The sequence below is a fragment of the Augochlora pura genome, chromosome 3, assembly GCF_028453695.1.
Source record: "Augochlora pura isolate Apur16 chromosome 3, APUR_v2.2.1, whole genome shotgun sequence".
NCBI classification, from domain to species: domain Eukaryota; kingdom Metazoa; phylum Arthropoda; class Insecta; order Hymenoptera; family Halictidae; genus Augochlora; species Augochlora pura.
In genome coordinates this window covers 22,691,960-22,707,599 of record NC_135774.1, presented here as the reverse complement: position 1 = coordinate 22,707,599, position 15,640 = coordinate 22,691,960, and the positions used below count along the sequence as shown (strand labels likewise).

Sequence of the window (15,640 nt, the reverse complement as noted above, 5' to 3'; positions counted from 1 at the left end):
CGCTCGAACGAATTCGAGTTTCGTTTTCACGCCTACGAACAGCTCACGTGATCTCACCAACGATGGTGGCTCGTCAATTATTAAATTAATTAAGTTGTCCCCGTTGCGAATTGGCCAGTAAGATGTCGTCGTGGGTCCCGGTTTCCGGATGTCCACAAGGATCTCTGGATTCTGGACGAAAAGCGCTGTGGAAGCAGTCGACGATCATTGCTATAATACGCTGCGAACCACCTTCGCAATACGGCGGAATGAATTTTTTTGTATGCCGCAGATCCTCGCTTGTAATCGACCGCGTCGTTCCCACAAGCGTGCCCGGCGGCCTCCATAAAATTCTTTAGATCACATGTTCGGGCCCTTTACGATCCGCTTACCGTTGCACTATTTGCCGACAAACGCATCATTCGACACTGTTCAGAAAAGCAATGTAAAACAATCAATTTCTCGCCGCGATCGTTCATTCAGAATTTCGTAAACCGCTTGCTAAAAGGGTCCGAATGCCGAAATTGAAGGAGAGTCGAGATTTATACGATCTTCAACCGCTTGCCACGCTGGAGAACGACAACTTTCTCCGCCACCGATCGCCTCGATTGAATGTACCGGACACACAATTTAGGTTTCCCCGATAATGGTGGACTTAGTTAGAACTTAGGACTGCTTCCATGGTAGGCCTACATTAGGACGACCCGAGAATCGCGAAGCCTTTCTGCCTTCTACCCGAAGTTCTTCATTGTCGACCGGCAAGTTTCACGAGAGATTTGCCAAGCAATGCCAGGAATATTCTCCCTAACGAGAGTCTAAAGTTCCGGAAGGCGGCGCGCGCGGTTTCTCGGAGACTCCTCTATTCCTTCGAGACCGGGACCCAGCGACGTGAGAAAAATCGATCGTGGAATTGTTGCGGTGAAATTGAACACAGACGAAAATGGCAAAGCGTCTGGATATATGAAAACGGCCTTTCTCTCAGCGCGCAGGCGTCCGTCCGCTCGAGCGGCGGCTGTCCTACAAAACCACGTGGCATTTCTTCGAACGATTACTATTTTTTTCGTTTTACCTCCTCCATACTACGTAAGCTTAGAATCCTCCACCGAGCATCGCTGTACAGAACATTGTTACGCGAAATTTCTGGTCTGCTTTAAATCGAAACGACGACGAGCGAGACGTTTGCGTCGCTAAGCGCCAAAAATGGCACCGCTCGGCGAGCCTCGGCACTCTTATGTTTACACCCGTAGATCCGTTTCTTTTTTTGCTTTTTGTAAAATCATCATTCTGCAAAATTCATTCTGTCCCGCGTGGACGCGCGGCTATTCCTCGCGTAATACTTCTGGTAACATTAAGCAAAATGGTACCTCCACGGCGTACCTAAGAGTTCGGGGCTCGTCGAGCCGCACGAGGTTGCAGAAAACACAAAAAAAAGAGAGAGAACCAGATGGTCAGTATCGTTTCGTTCTGTCGTTTCAACGAAATAGAGGTGGTGAGTTTATCGTAAGCAGTTATAAATTGTAGATAATATTAAACATTGTCGAGTTGCGATCTCTGTGATGAAGACGGATATTATATGCGTTGCGACGACGCAAGTCACGATGACAAAGATACACGTGGAGCGACGGTAGCGATTACCCGAAGAAAAAAAAAGATAGAAAGAGAGAATAATGACTCAAGCGATCGATATTAAATTTATCACTTCGTGTCATTTTGATAAGTCCGTCGCGGATATAATGCAATTTGCTGTCAAGTTTTAGGGTACATAAGGAATAGAGTTATATGTAATGTATAATCTATTATACGTAATACAAGGAAACACATCGTACTAATTATACATACATGCATACACACATGGAAACACACGAGCGTACGTTGTAAGGTGTGACTCGATACGCGTTTACCAAACGCGTTATTAACGTGTATCATTGTAACACGCATGTATTAAGGGTGCCCGTATCGAAGATGAAAGAGGTAGGAGGAGTGATCGATTGATAATAAGGATAACAATAACAAATGTACATAAGAAGAAGTGAAATTCGATCGTGCGAGCCGTGGTAACCGCACGAAATAGAATATTTTGTTATGTATAAAACTGTGGAAGATGGAAGATTAAGAAGAAGCAGAAGAAAAGACGGAGATGAAGAGATAAAAGTTCGATTTTCGGGGGAGAAGGTACTGACGGTGCGCGATTTTCAAATGCACCGGCAGCCTTGCCGACATGTTGGTGAAACGAGGATGCTATATTTGGACCTAGACGAACAAGAAGAGACAAGGTCCTGGAAGAATGAATGCTAGGGAAGGTGGCAACATGGATAGAAAGAATAGTGGAGGAGATTACGCCGTCGTTACGCGCAAAGAACGAGATTCATTACATATATCATTTCGTAGCTCATCCTCCATCTTGGTCAAGTCCACCATCAAACACAAAACCCATAACGAGCATCAAGAGAATATATATATGTGTATATAAATACACATTCCGGTTGAACAGTTGATCTCTTTGATCGCAACACGATCATATTTTTACCGAGGAGGAGAGAGGATGAAGAAGAAGAAGAAGAAGATGATGGGCAGGAGGAGGAGAAGAAAGAGTGACAAAGAAAGAGCTTCGACAGGATGCAACTTCTGTTGGATACTTTTTCTTGGGCGAGCTAAAAAAGAAAACGAAAAAAAAAGAAAAAGCAGCAAAAATGGAGGACCAAGAAGACTGAAAGGGGGACGAGATAAAGAGGATAACGGGAGTGTTAACGATGGCGCGATCGACCAGACGGATCTGTTGTGGATCATCGATTGGCCACCTTTCGACGCGCATCCCGTTGTTTTCTCGGCGAAACAAGCGTCTCGTGTTTGCGCGTCCGACGTGTGACGGTTTGCTCGATGAAGAGTATATCAGTAGCAGAGGAAGAGAAAGAGAGAGAAGACGACAAGCGAAGAAGAGGTGTTTAATAAGAAAATAAAAATGAAGATACTCGGTACGTTCGAGGGGATACACATAATCGTCCACTATACGAGGCTCGATAGAGGAACACAGTTATTTTTTGCCGTTTTATCTCTTACCGTAAGAGGAAGCCGAAGTTTCTGTCCACGGAAAACCAGCTACGGCGTACCGATTTAAACGAGAACGGCGACGATCGATAGATCCTACGGGCATGATAGGAGAACGGAGAAGAAGTTTAAAGCGTGGTCAGTGTACCTAAATTGTGATCGTTTATATCGTAATTTTGGTACTGTTCGATATGCACACGCGTGTGTTACAAGAGGACGGTGTTTAAAGTCGCAGCACTAAAGAACGAAGGAGTCGAATGCAGTAGAAAAACATGTCTTTCAAGGAAGAATCGTTTCGATTCGATCGGTGAGACGGAGTGGATGAAGAGGGACTCGAGCAGGGCAACAAGCTGTCTAAAGAACTTCGATCGTTCAATGATCGAGTTCGAGTTCGAGTCTGGGAACGCGAGATCGGAGCGAATGTGTGATGATTTCTAAAAAAAAAAAAAACGATGAGAAAAAATGTCTTTTTGAGAACAAAAAGCGCCAAAAAAATCTATATAAAATCAGTTGAGAATGCTTGGATATGTTTGTGCGAGGAAGGATGATTGAACATGTGGAACAGCTGGAAGAAGAAGAGAGCGAATACGAGAAGGAAAACGGAGAAGAATCAGTGTGCAATAGTTGCGTGAAGTGCTGCGCTTCCGGTCGAGGAAGGCGAAGGAGCAACGGATCTCTGTACCCTCTTTGAACTGGAGGACGGAATCATGTTAAACATAGTGCAAGGATCTTTTTTAAGCAGGCTCCGACCAGAGTTTCCGAGCACGTATATATTTCTCAGAACTGACGTATTCGAGGGGAGAAGCATTTTGAGGTACAGGCGTCATCACAAGTTCATACACATGCACACATGAGGACACACGCACGGATTCAGAGGACACATCTGCCCGCATACACGTATGTAGATAACGCAAAACAGATGAGAGGAGGCGAAAGAATGATCGTATCGAGATCCTTTGAGAAAGTGAGAGAGGAAACACGCGCGTTCACCTGAGTCACGCGAGCAAAATTCAAAAATGAACACTGGACGCACATATCTGCCACCACCTGGACATCACGTTCCATGGGAGAAGTGCGAGAACCTTCCGAATATCAAACGAAGCAAGGAGAAAGTTCTCCTGTCCCTGTAACGGAACGACTGGGAAGTGTTCAGCGTGGAGGCACCGTTACACCATAGGTAACACGACACCGAACATTATGAAGTTTTCTTTGAAGGTCCACTGAGCGAGGGCGGAGACACTTCTCGAACAACGTGAAGGAAGAAGGAACGAAGAGAAAATTTCTAACGTTCCCCGACATTGTAGACGAACCTTTTACTTTACCTAGTTTCACTATTACTCCCATCCACATTTATCTTTCCTTCCCCCATTGTGTTGTTCGTTCAAATGAAAATGGCGAGAAAGCTGCGAAATCGCTACGAAGCTGCTTTGGCTCTTCGTACCTCAACGCTACTCTGCGAGAATCACCTTTAGTTCCTGTTATATCTCGATACTCAATTACGCATTTTTTCCTGTACACATTTCCCTCTTACTTTTCCTTTTTTCTCTAGGGCCCACACCAGGGCCCGCAAATAATTCAGTCACGCAGATGCAACGTCTTGAATTCTATGCGACATTCAAGTAAACTGCCCTTTTTAGGGCAACCATCAATTTGTCCTTTTCAACGCAACGATGAAACTGCCCTTCTTAGGGCAACATAATCGAACTACACTCTACGGCTGGAACTCTTCGAAGCTACCTGTTTGGGAACTTTGAGATACTGAGGCTATCGTTGAACCTGCTCCAGATTAAAGTAGCAAACAAGTTGCTAATTTTCCCTTTTTGGACCAGGATTGAAGAATGGAGCATCGAAGATGATAGTCCTTTCCAGGACCAGTATTCCAATTAACCAAATCTCCTGTGATATTTAATTGAAAACAACGTTTTTTAGGTATGTGTACTTTTCTTCTCCTCAATTTTTAATTGTTTTCAGTAATTATGAATAATATTTTACAATTCATTCGCTTAGAAGAAAATTTGAAAATAGTGTTCATGGGAACACAACGCCTTAGAAATATATGTGCATTGGAAACAATATTCTGCATTCGTTAGATTATCCACAAAAAATTATGATTTCCATTACTTCGGTATCATGGAGTTAGTTACTTTGAAAACGAACAGTTTACTCTAGCGATCAAATAACAGGTAACTGGTACATGTGTGGGTACGTACGTATTAGTCAGCGCGACCGTAGAATTATTTGCATAAAAACTTGAGAAGGTCACAGAGAAGATCCGCTACAAAATGTACCGGAAATTTTAAGTGTGCCACGTCACGACACATCACGTTCGACTGAAAGACCAAAATTACTGCGGTATTCTAGCGTCGTATTTTCTATTCTACTATTGTTATATATGAAGAAAGAGTTGTATAATTAAATGCACTCGACAATAATTATTATCAACTAATACAACGTCGCAGGAAATTGTTTCCATGTATTTCGAATTAATCGTGTTACTTTTTCTAGTCATCGTGAGACCTTGGCCAATGTCTCGTCAAGATCATCGTATAGTATAGTCACAACTCTTTGATTAATTTAAAATGGCGGAGAAAAGTGTGCCAGATCGTCAGGATTTTCTATATTTCACATTGTTTCCTTAAACAATAAAGACAAATTATTAATTACTTCAAATATACAATGCAATAATTGAATATATTAGAAATTAAGTTATGTTCTTTAACTACACGTGTACTCAGTTCACATATACGCATAATGGCGTACGTCGTACGTACTACATACTTTATCAAAAATTACAGACCTTGAACGTCTTTTGTTTAATCTTATGACGCATGATTACGACATATGATTCGTCAAGCCATTAAACGTCACAAAGCGTAAACAGATAAAATGTGTGTGACAAACGTAATTATTTTCCGATGAAATCCATTAATCATTTACTGGAGTAATGATTTAAATCTAAAAGAAAATATAGTGAATCTATTTTTATAGCATATGAGAATAAGTCGCAAATTAAAAGAAATAAAGAAAAGAGAATGATATAATAAAAGAGAAGATACTTAGACGATGGTCCTCGAACTGAACTGCAACTATACATTATAGATGATATACAGTAATAGAAGTCTTTTTTAACAACGTTATTTGTTTCAATTATTATGTTAACGTTATTATTAATATTTTTTGTTAATTCATAATACATGCGATATTAATATTTCAGTTTCCTATGTCATATTACATTCACCATATTCCACAAGATTATTTAATATTTATAAGATAAGATTATTTAATATTTCTATTTTCAGTAAAATAATATAAAATAAAATTAAATCTTTGACTAAATTCTTCGACTTTCTTTTGGCATGTATTTCCGTGATCAACGCATACTGCTATTTTCGTACAATGAAATATCTGTTTCGAAGTTGTTGCTATGTAGTACTATATCTATGGGAACAAAAATAAAGATCATGAATATTCTTGTATAAAAGTGTCGTATATTTAATAAATATATAATTGTGTGACACTTATTATAAAAAAGCAGCGTACGTGCTTTTCTAGTATAATTTCTGAATTAAAGAAAATTTTACTGCAGTGTATGTTACAGTTTCGTTAAAGTAGTTGTCGTGGAACTTTCCAAATTTCTACGTTTCCTTTAGTATCGCCAATGGCCACCAAATCTCTGGAAAAAATAAATGATAACATTTGCAAATCATGAATCACGTGTTTACGATCAACATACCTTTTAGAGTTTACACGCAAACAACTTGTATTATCCCTGTCGGATGTCTCAAACTTTACAGCAGTTACAGGTGTACCATCGGCAATGTTATATAATCTCACATTTGAACTCGCGCCATAAGTGGCTAATACATCTGGATTTCCCAACATCCAAGTTAATCCCACGATTGTATTTTGAAAGGAAATTGATCGCAGGCATGTGTGCTACAAAATACAAAATAATTAATAACAAATAAAACAATACAAAAATAAACTTGTACAGTTTAATATTTTACCTCTTCAAAATCATATATACGCATTTCCTTATCTGTACCAGAAGTGACAAATAAGTTACGAATAGGAGAGAATTTTATACAAGTAATGCTACCATCATGCCTTTCATATTCGTCTATCACTGGGTCCATAAGAGTTCCATCGCCTATGATTCAAACATACATCATTAAAATTAGTAAAATAATATTAATCAGTATACATACCTTCTATAGGAGCAATCCGCTCCACGCTGCATTTATATATTCCACCACATAGAGTACCAACAATAAAAAATATAGGATCCACCGATGAAAAGTCAAATGTGGTAATACATAATCCAGATTCTACTGCACGTTCACGAGATCCACCAGCACTACGTGGTCTTCTATTCTCTATTGGATTATGTTCTTTGGCTATTTTTAATCTGAAAAACTTGGAATGTCAATCTATTCTCCACATAGTTAAATACTTTTTCGATGAAGCGATTACCTTGTATATACATGAGAAATGGTAAAGTTAGCTACCATTTTATGAAAATAAATATATCCATCTTTACTGGAAGTAACAAGCATGGATGCATCATTTATTGTTTTTGGTTTCCAGTATATTTGAGATACAGTATCGCCATGGGTGCAAACTGATACTGATGTAAGTGATACATCATCCCTCAAGTTCCAGACAAGAACATCACCTACATTAAATGACAATTATAAGATCTTTACTGAATAAAATTTTCAATATTTGTGTTTAGAACTGTTTAGATTACCATTAAATAAACCAACAGCTAAAATAGATGGTTCAGTTGGATGATAAGCTAATGTGGTAACACATGCATTTGTCTCTAATACTTTGTATGGACTGTCCATAAAAGTACTGTCCTTTATTTGCTTGTATAGATGTATTTTAGAGAGGTGATCACACCATGTTTCATGGTAAGGAATCCCATAAGAAACAACTAATGTTCCTCCTCCAATACTCCAACACATATCTGTTACTTTCATCTAAAAATGCGTCTGAATAATTCATCTATTAAATACATGTTAGAGGCTATGAGAATTGTAATTACATGTGATTCAAGTTCGCTGGTGTTAATTTTCTGCATAAGCTGTGTACTCGTGACAGACTCCTCATTTGTATTTGGATCGTAATCCTCAAAGGCATCAGTTCCATATGTCTCATCTAAAGCTTCCAATATACCTGGTGTAACTCTCTTTAAAAACAATGCCAATTTATCATAGTCCACATTTGGCTTTTTCTTCTCTATAGCAATCGTCTGAGTCTAGAAGAGTTACTTATTTAGTATTTGCATATTTATAAATATACAATGTAATTTACTAATTACTATTGTTTTTATTACATTAAACCACCCATATATTTATAAGTACCTCAATGCTTCTGGTTTCAACCGTTTGAACCGGGTTCTCATTATAAACAATCTCTTCTGTTTGTACATTCGTCGATGATTCTGATCTAAAGAATTTTTATAATTAAAGATATAAAGTGAACGACAATTTCAGTAATAAAAAACGTACTTTGCAGTTGATATTTGCGAATCAAAGCCTGCAGCATCAAACGAACGATCGGAGAACATTGTTAAACAAAAGTTTTGCTCCTATATAACTGATATATTATTCTATTCTCAATGCAGCGGATTACTAAGAACCTATTAGAAAATCATTCTTTGTAATTCTGTTATAGTGTCTGGTAAGACATAAGAATGAATTGTAAGGAATTTTTGCAACGCCACTTTTTATTTGACAACCTTATGCAGTACACATTTTACGTGAGTATAGTGGTGCCTCACCACTATTGAGCTATTTCTACCTCACCATGTTCTACCTTCTTATCCCCACCATTTCAATGCGTATCCAGCTGGCGCAGTTGGTTTAGAAAGAGAACGAGAGATAACTGAGAGAAATGGAATGAATGCAGCGGGCTCTATGGTAGTGTCTACACGAACAAGAAACCTAGGCCGTCTCACTCATCTGTACTTGCGGTCTCACTTTTTTCACGCGTCCGTTTGCCTGGTACTCCATCTGAAACACACGGCGCGATATTCGACTTGCACTTATCGCCAGCGATATATCACCACCCATTACAAATACAAATACGAGCTGTAACATTTCAACATGCTCTATACCCAGTGCAATATAAACTACACCTATCGCCATATTCCTATTAAGAAACACAATTCAATTTCTATGAATTAATAATTAATGAACGCAGCATGATAACATTATTTATGCGGCATGATCAGATGGAGCACCAGGTGTACGGGTGCGCGAAAAGAGTGAGACCGCAAGCATGGTAAGGGGAAAGAAGCCATATTGGTCGTTGGTGTGACTGGTTTCACTTGTGGTTGTGCTAATGTGCTCTCTTGCACACTCGCTACTTCTCTTTGTCGAAAACTGTGAGGGCAGTACTGCTTAACTGTGGAGCGTCAACCAATCAGAGCAAGGCAGTTTCTATACCATACCTCAATTTCTGTGCCCTTTGCCCCTGGCATACTGTAGGCAATAATATAAATATGTATATAAATATGGAATCAGCTGGCAGTATTGCAGCGCCACCTATGTGCAACTCGTTTGATTCAAAACACTGCGTAAATAATCTACTATCTACTACTCGAATAAATTTGTATTCAGGGTATCAATAAGTACAATTACTTTATTATTATTAGTTAACATCACATTTCATGATTGTTATTTTGCATAACAAATAAATCTAGTAAATTAAGTCATAAGTAATGTCCATGTTTCTTTTTCATCTTGAAATACTAGAAAAAATTATTGATACATATCCTAGTCCAATATATGTTCACCATTGTTATCAATAACTTGTTGCCATCTGCGTGGTAATTGATTAATGCCACGAGTGTAAAAGTCAGGGTACTTAGAATCAAAGAAGTTGGAAACAAATTCATTTATTTGATCAGTGTTTTTGAAAGATTCTCCATCGAATGCCTTTTGTAATAATCGAAAAAGATAATAATCTGTTGGTGCTAGATCCGGTGAGCACGATGGGTGTGGCAAAATAGACCAGCCTAATTCTAAAATCTTTTGTTGGGTCACTTTCTCTGAATGCAGTTTATCGTTATCATGTAATAAAATAACATTTTTCTGCTCAATTAATGAAGAACGTTTTTCTTGGAGCTTTTCTTGTACACGTTCAAGTTGATTAACATAAATATCGGATGTCACAGCGTTACTCCTGTTTAGAAGTTCAAAATGAATAATACCCAAGCAATCCCACCATATACACAATAGAATTTTTCTTCCATGAAACTTAGTCTTTGGTTCCATATTTGTCACATTTTCATTTCCGTCACTCAATTGCCTTTTGCGAACAATAGCTTCATATCTAATCCACTTCTCTGAACCAGTTACGATTTTATCTAAAAACAGCTCGATTTTGTAGCGAGAGATCAAGCTTGTTGCAATAGACATTCTTTGTGCTTTATTTTGATCACTTAGTTGTCTGTGAACCCACACACCCAATTTGCTTACTTTCCCTAATGCATGAAGTTGACGTATAATAGTGGACTGCGACACCTTCAATTTTTCCGCTAATTCTTTGGTAGTTTGGCGGGGGTTTTGTTCTAACAATTCGTTTAATACATCTTTATCGAAATCAGAAGGTCGGCCCAATCGAGGTTCTTCTTTCAACGACGTGTTTCCTGACCGAAACTTTTTAAACCATCTTCGCACTGTTCGATCTGTTACTGTGTCAACGCCGTACACATTGCAAATTTTAATTGCTGTCTGTACAGAACTATTACCTAACTTAAACTCCCATAACATAATGTGTCGAATATGCTCCTTCATATTTTCCATTTCGAATAATACTAATAAAACACACTTCAGGTACGATTTTCAGGCTACGGTGTAATTAAGACTACTTAACAAAACAACTAAATGTTGAAAACAAACAGAAACTACACACTACCCACTATGGACATTACTTATGACCCAAACATGTCATTTAGCTCCATGTGAATGCAGATAACATGGCGACGAGCTCCTCACGTGTATCACCCTGTATGAAGAAGCGACGCGTAACGAGAAGATGTTACAACAGTTCGTATTGTTTCTTATCATCACGTGCAGGCTCATACAGAACATTTGAATACAAGAATACATAGTTGATTGTTGAAAAATGTCGAACATGTCGTTTTATAAAATAAAGAGATTATCACAATTATTTCAACCACTGGATATTATAATTCTGAATGCTCAACAGACATCGAAAGTTACTTCGAAAAGTTACGATGTATACCGACATTTGTTCATGATATACAACCTTGTTATGTACTTATTTTTTAAAACAGCACTTTTTATTGTTTTTTATAGAATTTAGTTAAGTATGGATTTATTAAACCTGTTAACAACGGCATGTATGCATACCTGCCTTTGGGAATACGTGTGTTAGATAAAATAACAAATCTTGTTGATAATGAAATGGAAAAGGTAGGAGCTCAGAAGTTACTGTTACCGGCATTGACGGCTACAAAATTATGGAAACGAACGAAAAGATTCGATAATAATAGAGACGAATTATTTGAAGTTCACGATAGGCACGATAAGCACTATATACTTAATCCGGTGAGTAATAAATAATAATATGTACATTTAAGTTAAGAAATATTCTCTCAATTATGGGTAGAATAAGGCAAAAACAGAGATTCAGTGTGCATTTATCTATTTAATTGTAGACATGTGAAGAATCAATCTGTGATTTAATTTCATCAATAAAACCTTTGTCTCCTAAACTTTTACCTTTAAGATTGTATCAAATATCTAATAAATGGAGAGATGAAATGAAACCACGATATGGATTTTTCAGAAGTAGAGAATTTATTATGAAAGATCTATATACATTTGATGCAACATTAGAAAATGCTAATGAAACATATGAAACAATATGTGAGGCCTATGATAATATATTTAAATTAATAGGAATTACATTTATTAAAGGTAGTTATTTAACCAATTATTATTGGAATTACAATATCCCATAATTTGTTAATGTTTACTATGGATTGCAGCTATTGGTGATACGGGAACTATTGGAGGTTTGAAATCTCATGAATATCATTATAAATGTGAAATTGGTGATGATATTCTTTGTTTGTGTCCAGGTTGTAATCAAGCTATTAACAAATCTGTATGTAAAGAATCACATTGTCATCAGTGTAATAAATCATTTCTGGAACAAAATACTACCGAGGTAATTGAATACATTAGTGCAGAGATACACATAGGCTATCTCTCATCAATTAAACATTTGTTTTTAAGGTAGGACATGCATTTTTATTAGACACAAAGTACACAGAACCTCTAAAAGCAGAATGTCATATACAACACAAGCATGTGCCCTTAGTAATGGGATGCTACGGACTTGGCCTGAGCCGTCTACTTACTGCTATGACTGAAACATTACCTATAAATGGTGAACTTAGGTGGCCAAAGAATTTGGCTCCTTATACTGTGTGCGTTATACCACCAAAGGTACTGTATCTTATAAATTACATATGTTAATATTACCAAATACCTGGATCAAAATTTTTTAGGCTGGTAGCAAAGAAGAAAGTGCAACTCAATATGTTGACAAAATATTAGAGATTTTACGTCAGTTAAATATTGATGCAGTACTTGATGATAGAACAAATTTAACTATTGGAAGTCGTCTTAGATTATCAAGCGCAACTGGATATCCATATGTTATAATAATTGGTAAAGATGCTATGAAATCACCACCCACATTTGAGGTTCATAATGTAAATGATTCAAGTCGTTTCGATTTAAGTTTAGAAGGTATATACAGTTACCTTGATGCAGAAAATATCAAATGTTAATATATTTAAAATTTCTCATATAGACAAACAAAAAATTCATTTGATACATTATTTAATAACATAAATGCATATTTAGATAATGTTTAAAAAATGGTAAGATTTGTATATACATTTTGAGTAAAATAAAATTTGATGTAACAATTTAATGTTGCAATTTAACTTTGATTTTGTGATATGCATTACAAAGGAAACCTCGCAGGTTCCAAATATTTTTAAAGCTTTCTGGTTGCACGTTATAGGATGCATCCACGGCTTTTGCCCATATCTCTGACTCTTTCCAGGTAGACTGTACAGGAAGATCTATACTCCATAATGTCCAACTCCAATAACGTCCCTCCTTAGCATTGGTATCTTCAGCATGTAAATTAGCTGTATGCCAAGTTTCACCTTGGTCATTTGTAACATCAACTCTTATAATTTTTCTACCACCTCCTGACCATGCATATCCTGACAATTTTATTCAATTATAACATTGGAGAAGATTTAATGTTCTATAATAAGTTGCAAAATATAGAATACCTTTAACGTTTATTTTACCATCGTTTACTTTTACTGTTTCCATTGATTCTGGTGTGCATATAGCAGACACTACAGGCATCTCTTGTATAGCAGGTGCTTTAGAAAAATCTACATCATCCCAATCAGTACTAGGGGAGAAACCCTTGTAATCACCTCGCTGCCATTGTGAATGACTTTCTTCTTTCGAGATTATTATTTTATCTGAAAATTTGCAATTAGAACAATTAGTCATATATAATTATCATTATAAATACAATGCTTGTCTTTTTATTACCAAGCCATTTTACATTCCTTGCGCCCACAACACCGGGAACAATTACTCGAATAGGAAAACCATGATCTCTTGATATTGGTTGTCCATTCATTTCATAAGCTAAAATTACATCTGCTCTTGGATTCATAGCTTTACTAATAGGTATACTTGCACCATATGGTGCACCTGAAGGATCTACGTCAGATCCTTCAAACTAGTTTAAATTATTTAGAAAGTATTTGTAATTAAGATAGTTTTAAAATATTAATTATGATTCATATAATAATACCTGAACATGATTGTAATCATCCTCGTTAATTTTCATATCTTTTAGGATATCGCACAACCTTGCACCAGTCCATGTAGCATTACCAACTGCTCCCACACTCCAACTTAGCCCTTTTAATGGTTTTGCCTATGAAAAATTGGTAGAAAGTTTTAATATAGCTAGCATAAAATGAAAAAGCTGAATTAGTAGTAACATTATCAAAAGTGTTCTATAAAATTACCTGTGCCATCTCAGATCGTCTATTACCACCACACATTATGGCACTAGTTATCGTATATTTTGGATATTTTTTTATATCATCAAAGCTGAGACATTTCTGTGTTTCTTCTTCCACAGCTAATTCCAAGGTATAAGTTTTTGGATCTATTTCAGGAACAGGAAGATGATTTCTTACATAAAACAATTCTCTAAAAAAGATATAGTTTTCTAAAAAAAACTTGATAGAATGAAACTGACTGAAAAATAGTTTTTACTCAAATATGTATTTACGTTGGTGTTAGAAAACCTTCAGCTAATAAAGAAGAAGGTGGTTCAGCACAAAAGGGTTTATGTCCATTAATTTTTAGAGCTTTGTGTCTCTTTGGCTCATTTGCATATGGATCATTGGTGGCACATGGTGTACTATCAAATTGGTCTATGTTTGAAACATTTCCAATTCTCATTGATTCGAGCAGTTCATATATTTCTGGTGTATTATGATTAGCAAAAAATGTCCAGAAAGGTTCAATGGAACTCCCAGCTGCCATCATTATTTTGGAAGGACCACCTGGATGATTGTCCACAAAATTTGTTATGTCATACACTCCTTTTTTATATACTACCCATATTTGATTACGTTTATTATCATGTTTTCCAATTTCTTCTAAACTGTATGTTTTCAAATCTGGTCTGTATTCTCCACATTGTATATTATTTTTATTTAATGCATGAATTTCTTTATGGAACATGTAATAATAACTGAAAATTAATGTTGGTACACTGAGAGTAATATATACAATATTTAGAAAGTAGGAATTGTTTTTAGGTGCATCTCTTCGTTTAAATGTTTCTTCGTTTTTCGATGAATATTGCCGATATGGTTCAATATAATACTGTACATAAGTTTTTAACGACCGTTTCAATAATCTGAAATTATATTTTGTCGCATGTATAAGCATTATTTTATAAAATATGAATTACGAGAAATGTACATACTTATTTCTTGAGTAGAATAAAAGTTTCATATTTGGAATCATGGCTGCTAGATTTACACAATAACTGTTATCTTCTCAAATTTGATATGTACATACCTATAAAAACGAAAATAATTGTATAGAGCCGGTAACGAATATAGATACGTACGAAATGTACATATGTATAAGACTTAGTTAACTCACTCGTTCGTGTAATGTACTAATATTAAGTTTATTAAATTCATATGTTAACGTTATCTGTAAATAAACTATTAATTTTTTTCAATTTCAGATTTACAGTGACATTACGTTGATATGTAATCGAATCGTATATATGTATATGTTATGTACAGTAAGATGTACCTCAGATTTTGCACGATTTTTCTACCTCTCTCAGCTTTTACAAGGATTTCCACTATTTCACTGCGCATCCAATCCGCAGTGAATCCTGTCTTAGCATTGAGTCCTTAGCCAATCAGAGCAAAATAATTTCTATTCCTATTCTCGTTTAGGATCGTGTTGCAGATGGAGTATCTTATAAAACT

At 36.5% G+C, this 15,640-nt stretch overlaps 3 protein-coding genes across 14 annotated transcripts; 1 reads left to right on the top strand and 2 right to left on the bottom strand.

Annotated features, from left to right (window-relative positions):
* Nucleotides 1-6,262: 6,262 nt before the first annotated feature.
* LOC144468012 (cytoplasmic dynein 2 intermediate chain 2) lies at nucleotides 6,263-9,055 on the bottom strand. 4 transcript variants are annotated; one of them, XR_013493752.1, is made up of 9 exons: nucleotides 8,541-8,841; nucleotides 8,394-8,478; nucleotides 8,075-8,287; nucleotides 7,775-8,009; nucleotides 7,498-7,699; nucleotides 7,233-7,432; nucleotides 7,032-7,174; nucleotides 6,565-6,960; nucleotides 6,263-6,462 (listed from the first exon to the last, which is right to left on the bottom strand). XR_013493752.1 is itself a non-coding variant. In XM_078177102.1 (9 exons), the coding sequence occupies exons 2-9, from the start codon at nucleotides 8,597-8,599 to the stop codon at nucleotides 6,628-6,630; spliced, it is 1,470 nt and encodes a 489-aa protein (XP_078033228.1). In that variant the 5' UTR covers nucleotides 8,600-8,671; nucleotides 8,848-9,055; the 3' UTR covers nucleotides 6,494-6,627. The 4 variants fall into 4 exon arrangements, 3 of the variants coding, with proteins under 3 accessions (XP_078033228.1, XP_078033230.1, XP_078033229.1); XM_078177102.1 differs by lacking the exon at nucleotides 6,263-6,462 and adding an exon at nucleotides 8,848-9,055 and having other exon boundaries at nucleotides 6,494-6,960; nucleotides 8,541-8,671; XM_078177104.1 differs by lacking the exon at nucleotides 6,263-6,462 and having other exon boundaries at nucleotides 6,494-6,697; nucleotides 6,758-6,960.
* Nucleotides 9,056-9,091: 36 nt separating this feature from the next.
* Prors-m (prolyl-tRNA synthetase 2-like protein, mitochondrial) lies at nucleotides 9,092-13,025 on the top strand. 9 transcript variants are annotated; one of them, XM_078177106.1, is made up of 7 exons: nucleotides 9,093-9,610; nucleotides 10,994-11,277; nucleotides 11,358-11,609; nucleotides 11,720-11,981; nucleotides 12,053-12,234; nucleotides 12,303-12,515; nucleotides 12,578-13,023. In XM_078177106.1, exons 2-7 carry the CDS (start codon nucleotides 11,164-11,166, stop codon nucleotides 12,860-12,862), a joined length of 1,308 nt encoding a protein of 435 aa, XP_078033232.1. In that variant the 5' UTR covers nucleotides 9,093-9,610; nucleotides 10,994-11,163; the 3' UTR covers nucleotides 12,863-13,023. The 9 variants fall into 9 exon arrangements, with proteins under 9 accessions (XP_078033233.1, XP_078033232.1, XP_078033231.1 ...); XM_078177105.1 differs by having other exon boundaries at nucleotides 9,093-9,654; XM_078177113.1 differs by having other exon boundaries at nucleotides 9,097-9,654; nucleotides 11,010-11,084; nucleotides 12,578-13,022.
* Nucleotides 12,841-15,476, bottom strand: Shop (sulfite oxidase). Its single transcript, XM_078177101.1, has 9 exons — nucleotides 15,459-15,476; nucleotides 15,300-15,353; nucleotides 15,118-15,212; nucleotides 14,413-15,048; nucleotides 14,144-14,330; nucleotides 13,924-14,049; nucleotides 13,656-13,848; nucleotides 13,382-13,582; nucleotides 12,841-13,309 (listed from the first exon to the last, which is right to left on the bottom strand). The coding sequence occupies exons 3-9, from the start codon at nucleotides 15,156-15,158 to the stop codon at nucleotides 13,005-13,007; spliced, it is 1,689 nt and encodes a 562-aa protein (XP_078033227.1). The 5' UTR covers nucleotides 15,159-15,212; nucleotides 15,300-15,353; nucleotides 15,459-15,476; the 3' UTR covers nucleotides 12,841-13,004.
* Between the last annotated feature and the right edge of the window lie 164 nt (nucleotides 15,477-15,640).

What these genes read in the sequence shown, in the direction of transcription:
- LOC144468012 (XM_078177102.1), bottom strand. Translation starts at nt 8,599, where the DNA reads ATGTTCTCCGATCGTTCGTTTGATGCTGCAGGCTTTGATTCGCAAATA. An exon ending in TTGAAACCAGAAGCATTGAG is followed by an intron (nt 8,288 to 8,393) that starts GTACTTATAAAT and finishes TAACTCTTCTAG; the next exon opens with ACTCAGACGATTGCTATAGA. An exon ending in AGCTGTTGGTTTATTTAATG is followed by an intron (nt 7,700 to 7,774) that starts GTAATCTAAACA and finishes CATTTAATGTAG; the next exon opens with GTGATGTTCTTGTCTGGAAC.
- Prors-m (XM_078177106.1), top strand. Translation starts at nt 11,164, where the DNA reads ATGTCGAACATGTCGTTTTATAAAATAAAGAGATTATCACAATTATTT. An exon ending in AGCACTATATACTTAATCCG is followed by an intron (nt 11,610 to 11,719) that starts GTGAGTAATAAA and finishes ATTTAATTGTAG; the next exon opens with ACATGTGAAGAATCAATCTG. An exon ending in AGGAATTACATTTATTAAAG is followed by an intron (nt 11,982 to 12,052) that starts GTAGTTATTTAA and finishes TATGGATTGCAG; the next exon opens with CTATTGGTGATACGGGAACT.
- Shop (XM_078177101.1), bottom strand. Translation starts at nt 15,158, where the DNA reads ATGATTCCAAATATGAAACTTTTATTCTACTCAAGAAATAA. An exon ending in TTATTCTACTCAAGAAATAA is followed by an intron (nt 15,049 to 15,117) that starts GTATGTACATTT and finishes ATATAATTTCAG; the next exon opens with ATTATTGAAACGGTCGTTAA. An exon ending in AAGGAATGTAAAATGGCTTG is followed by an intron (nt 13,583 to 13,655) that starts GTAATAAAAAGA and finishes GCAAATTTTCAG; the next exon opens with ATAAAATAATAATCTCGAAA.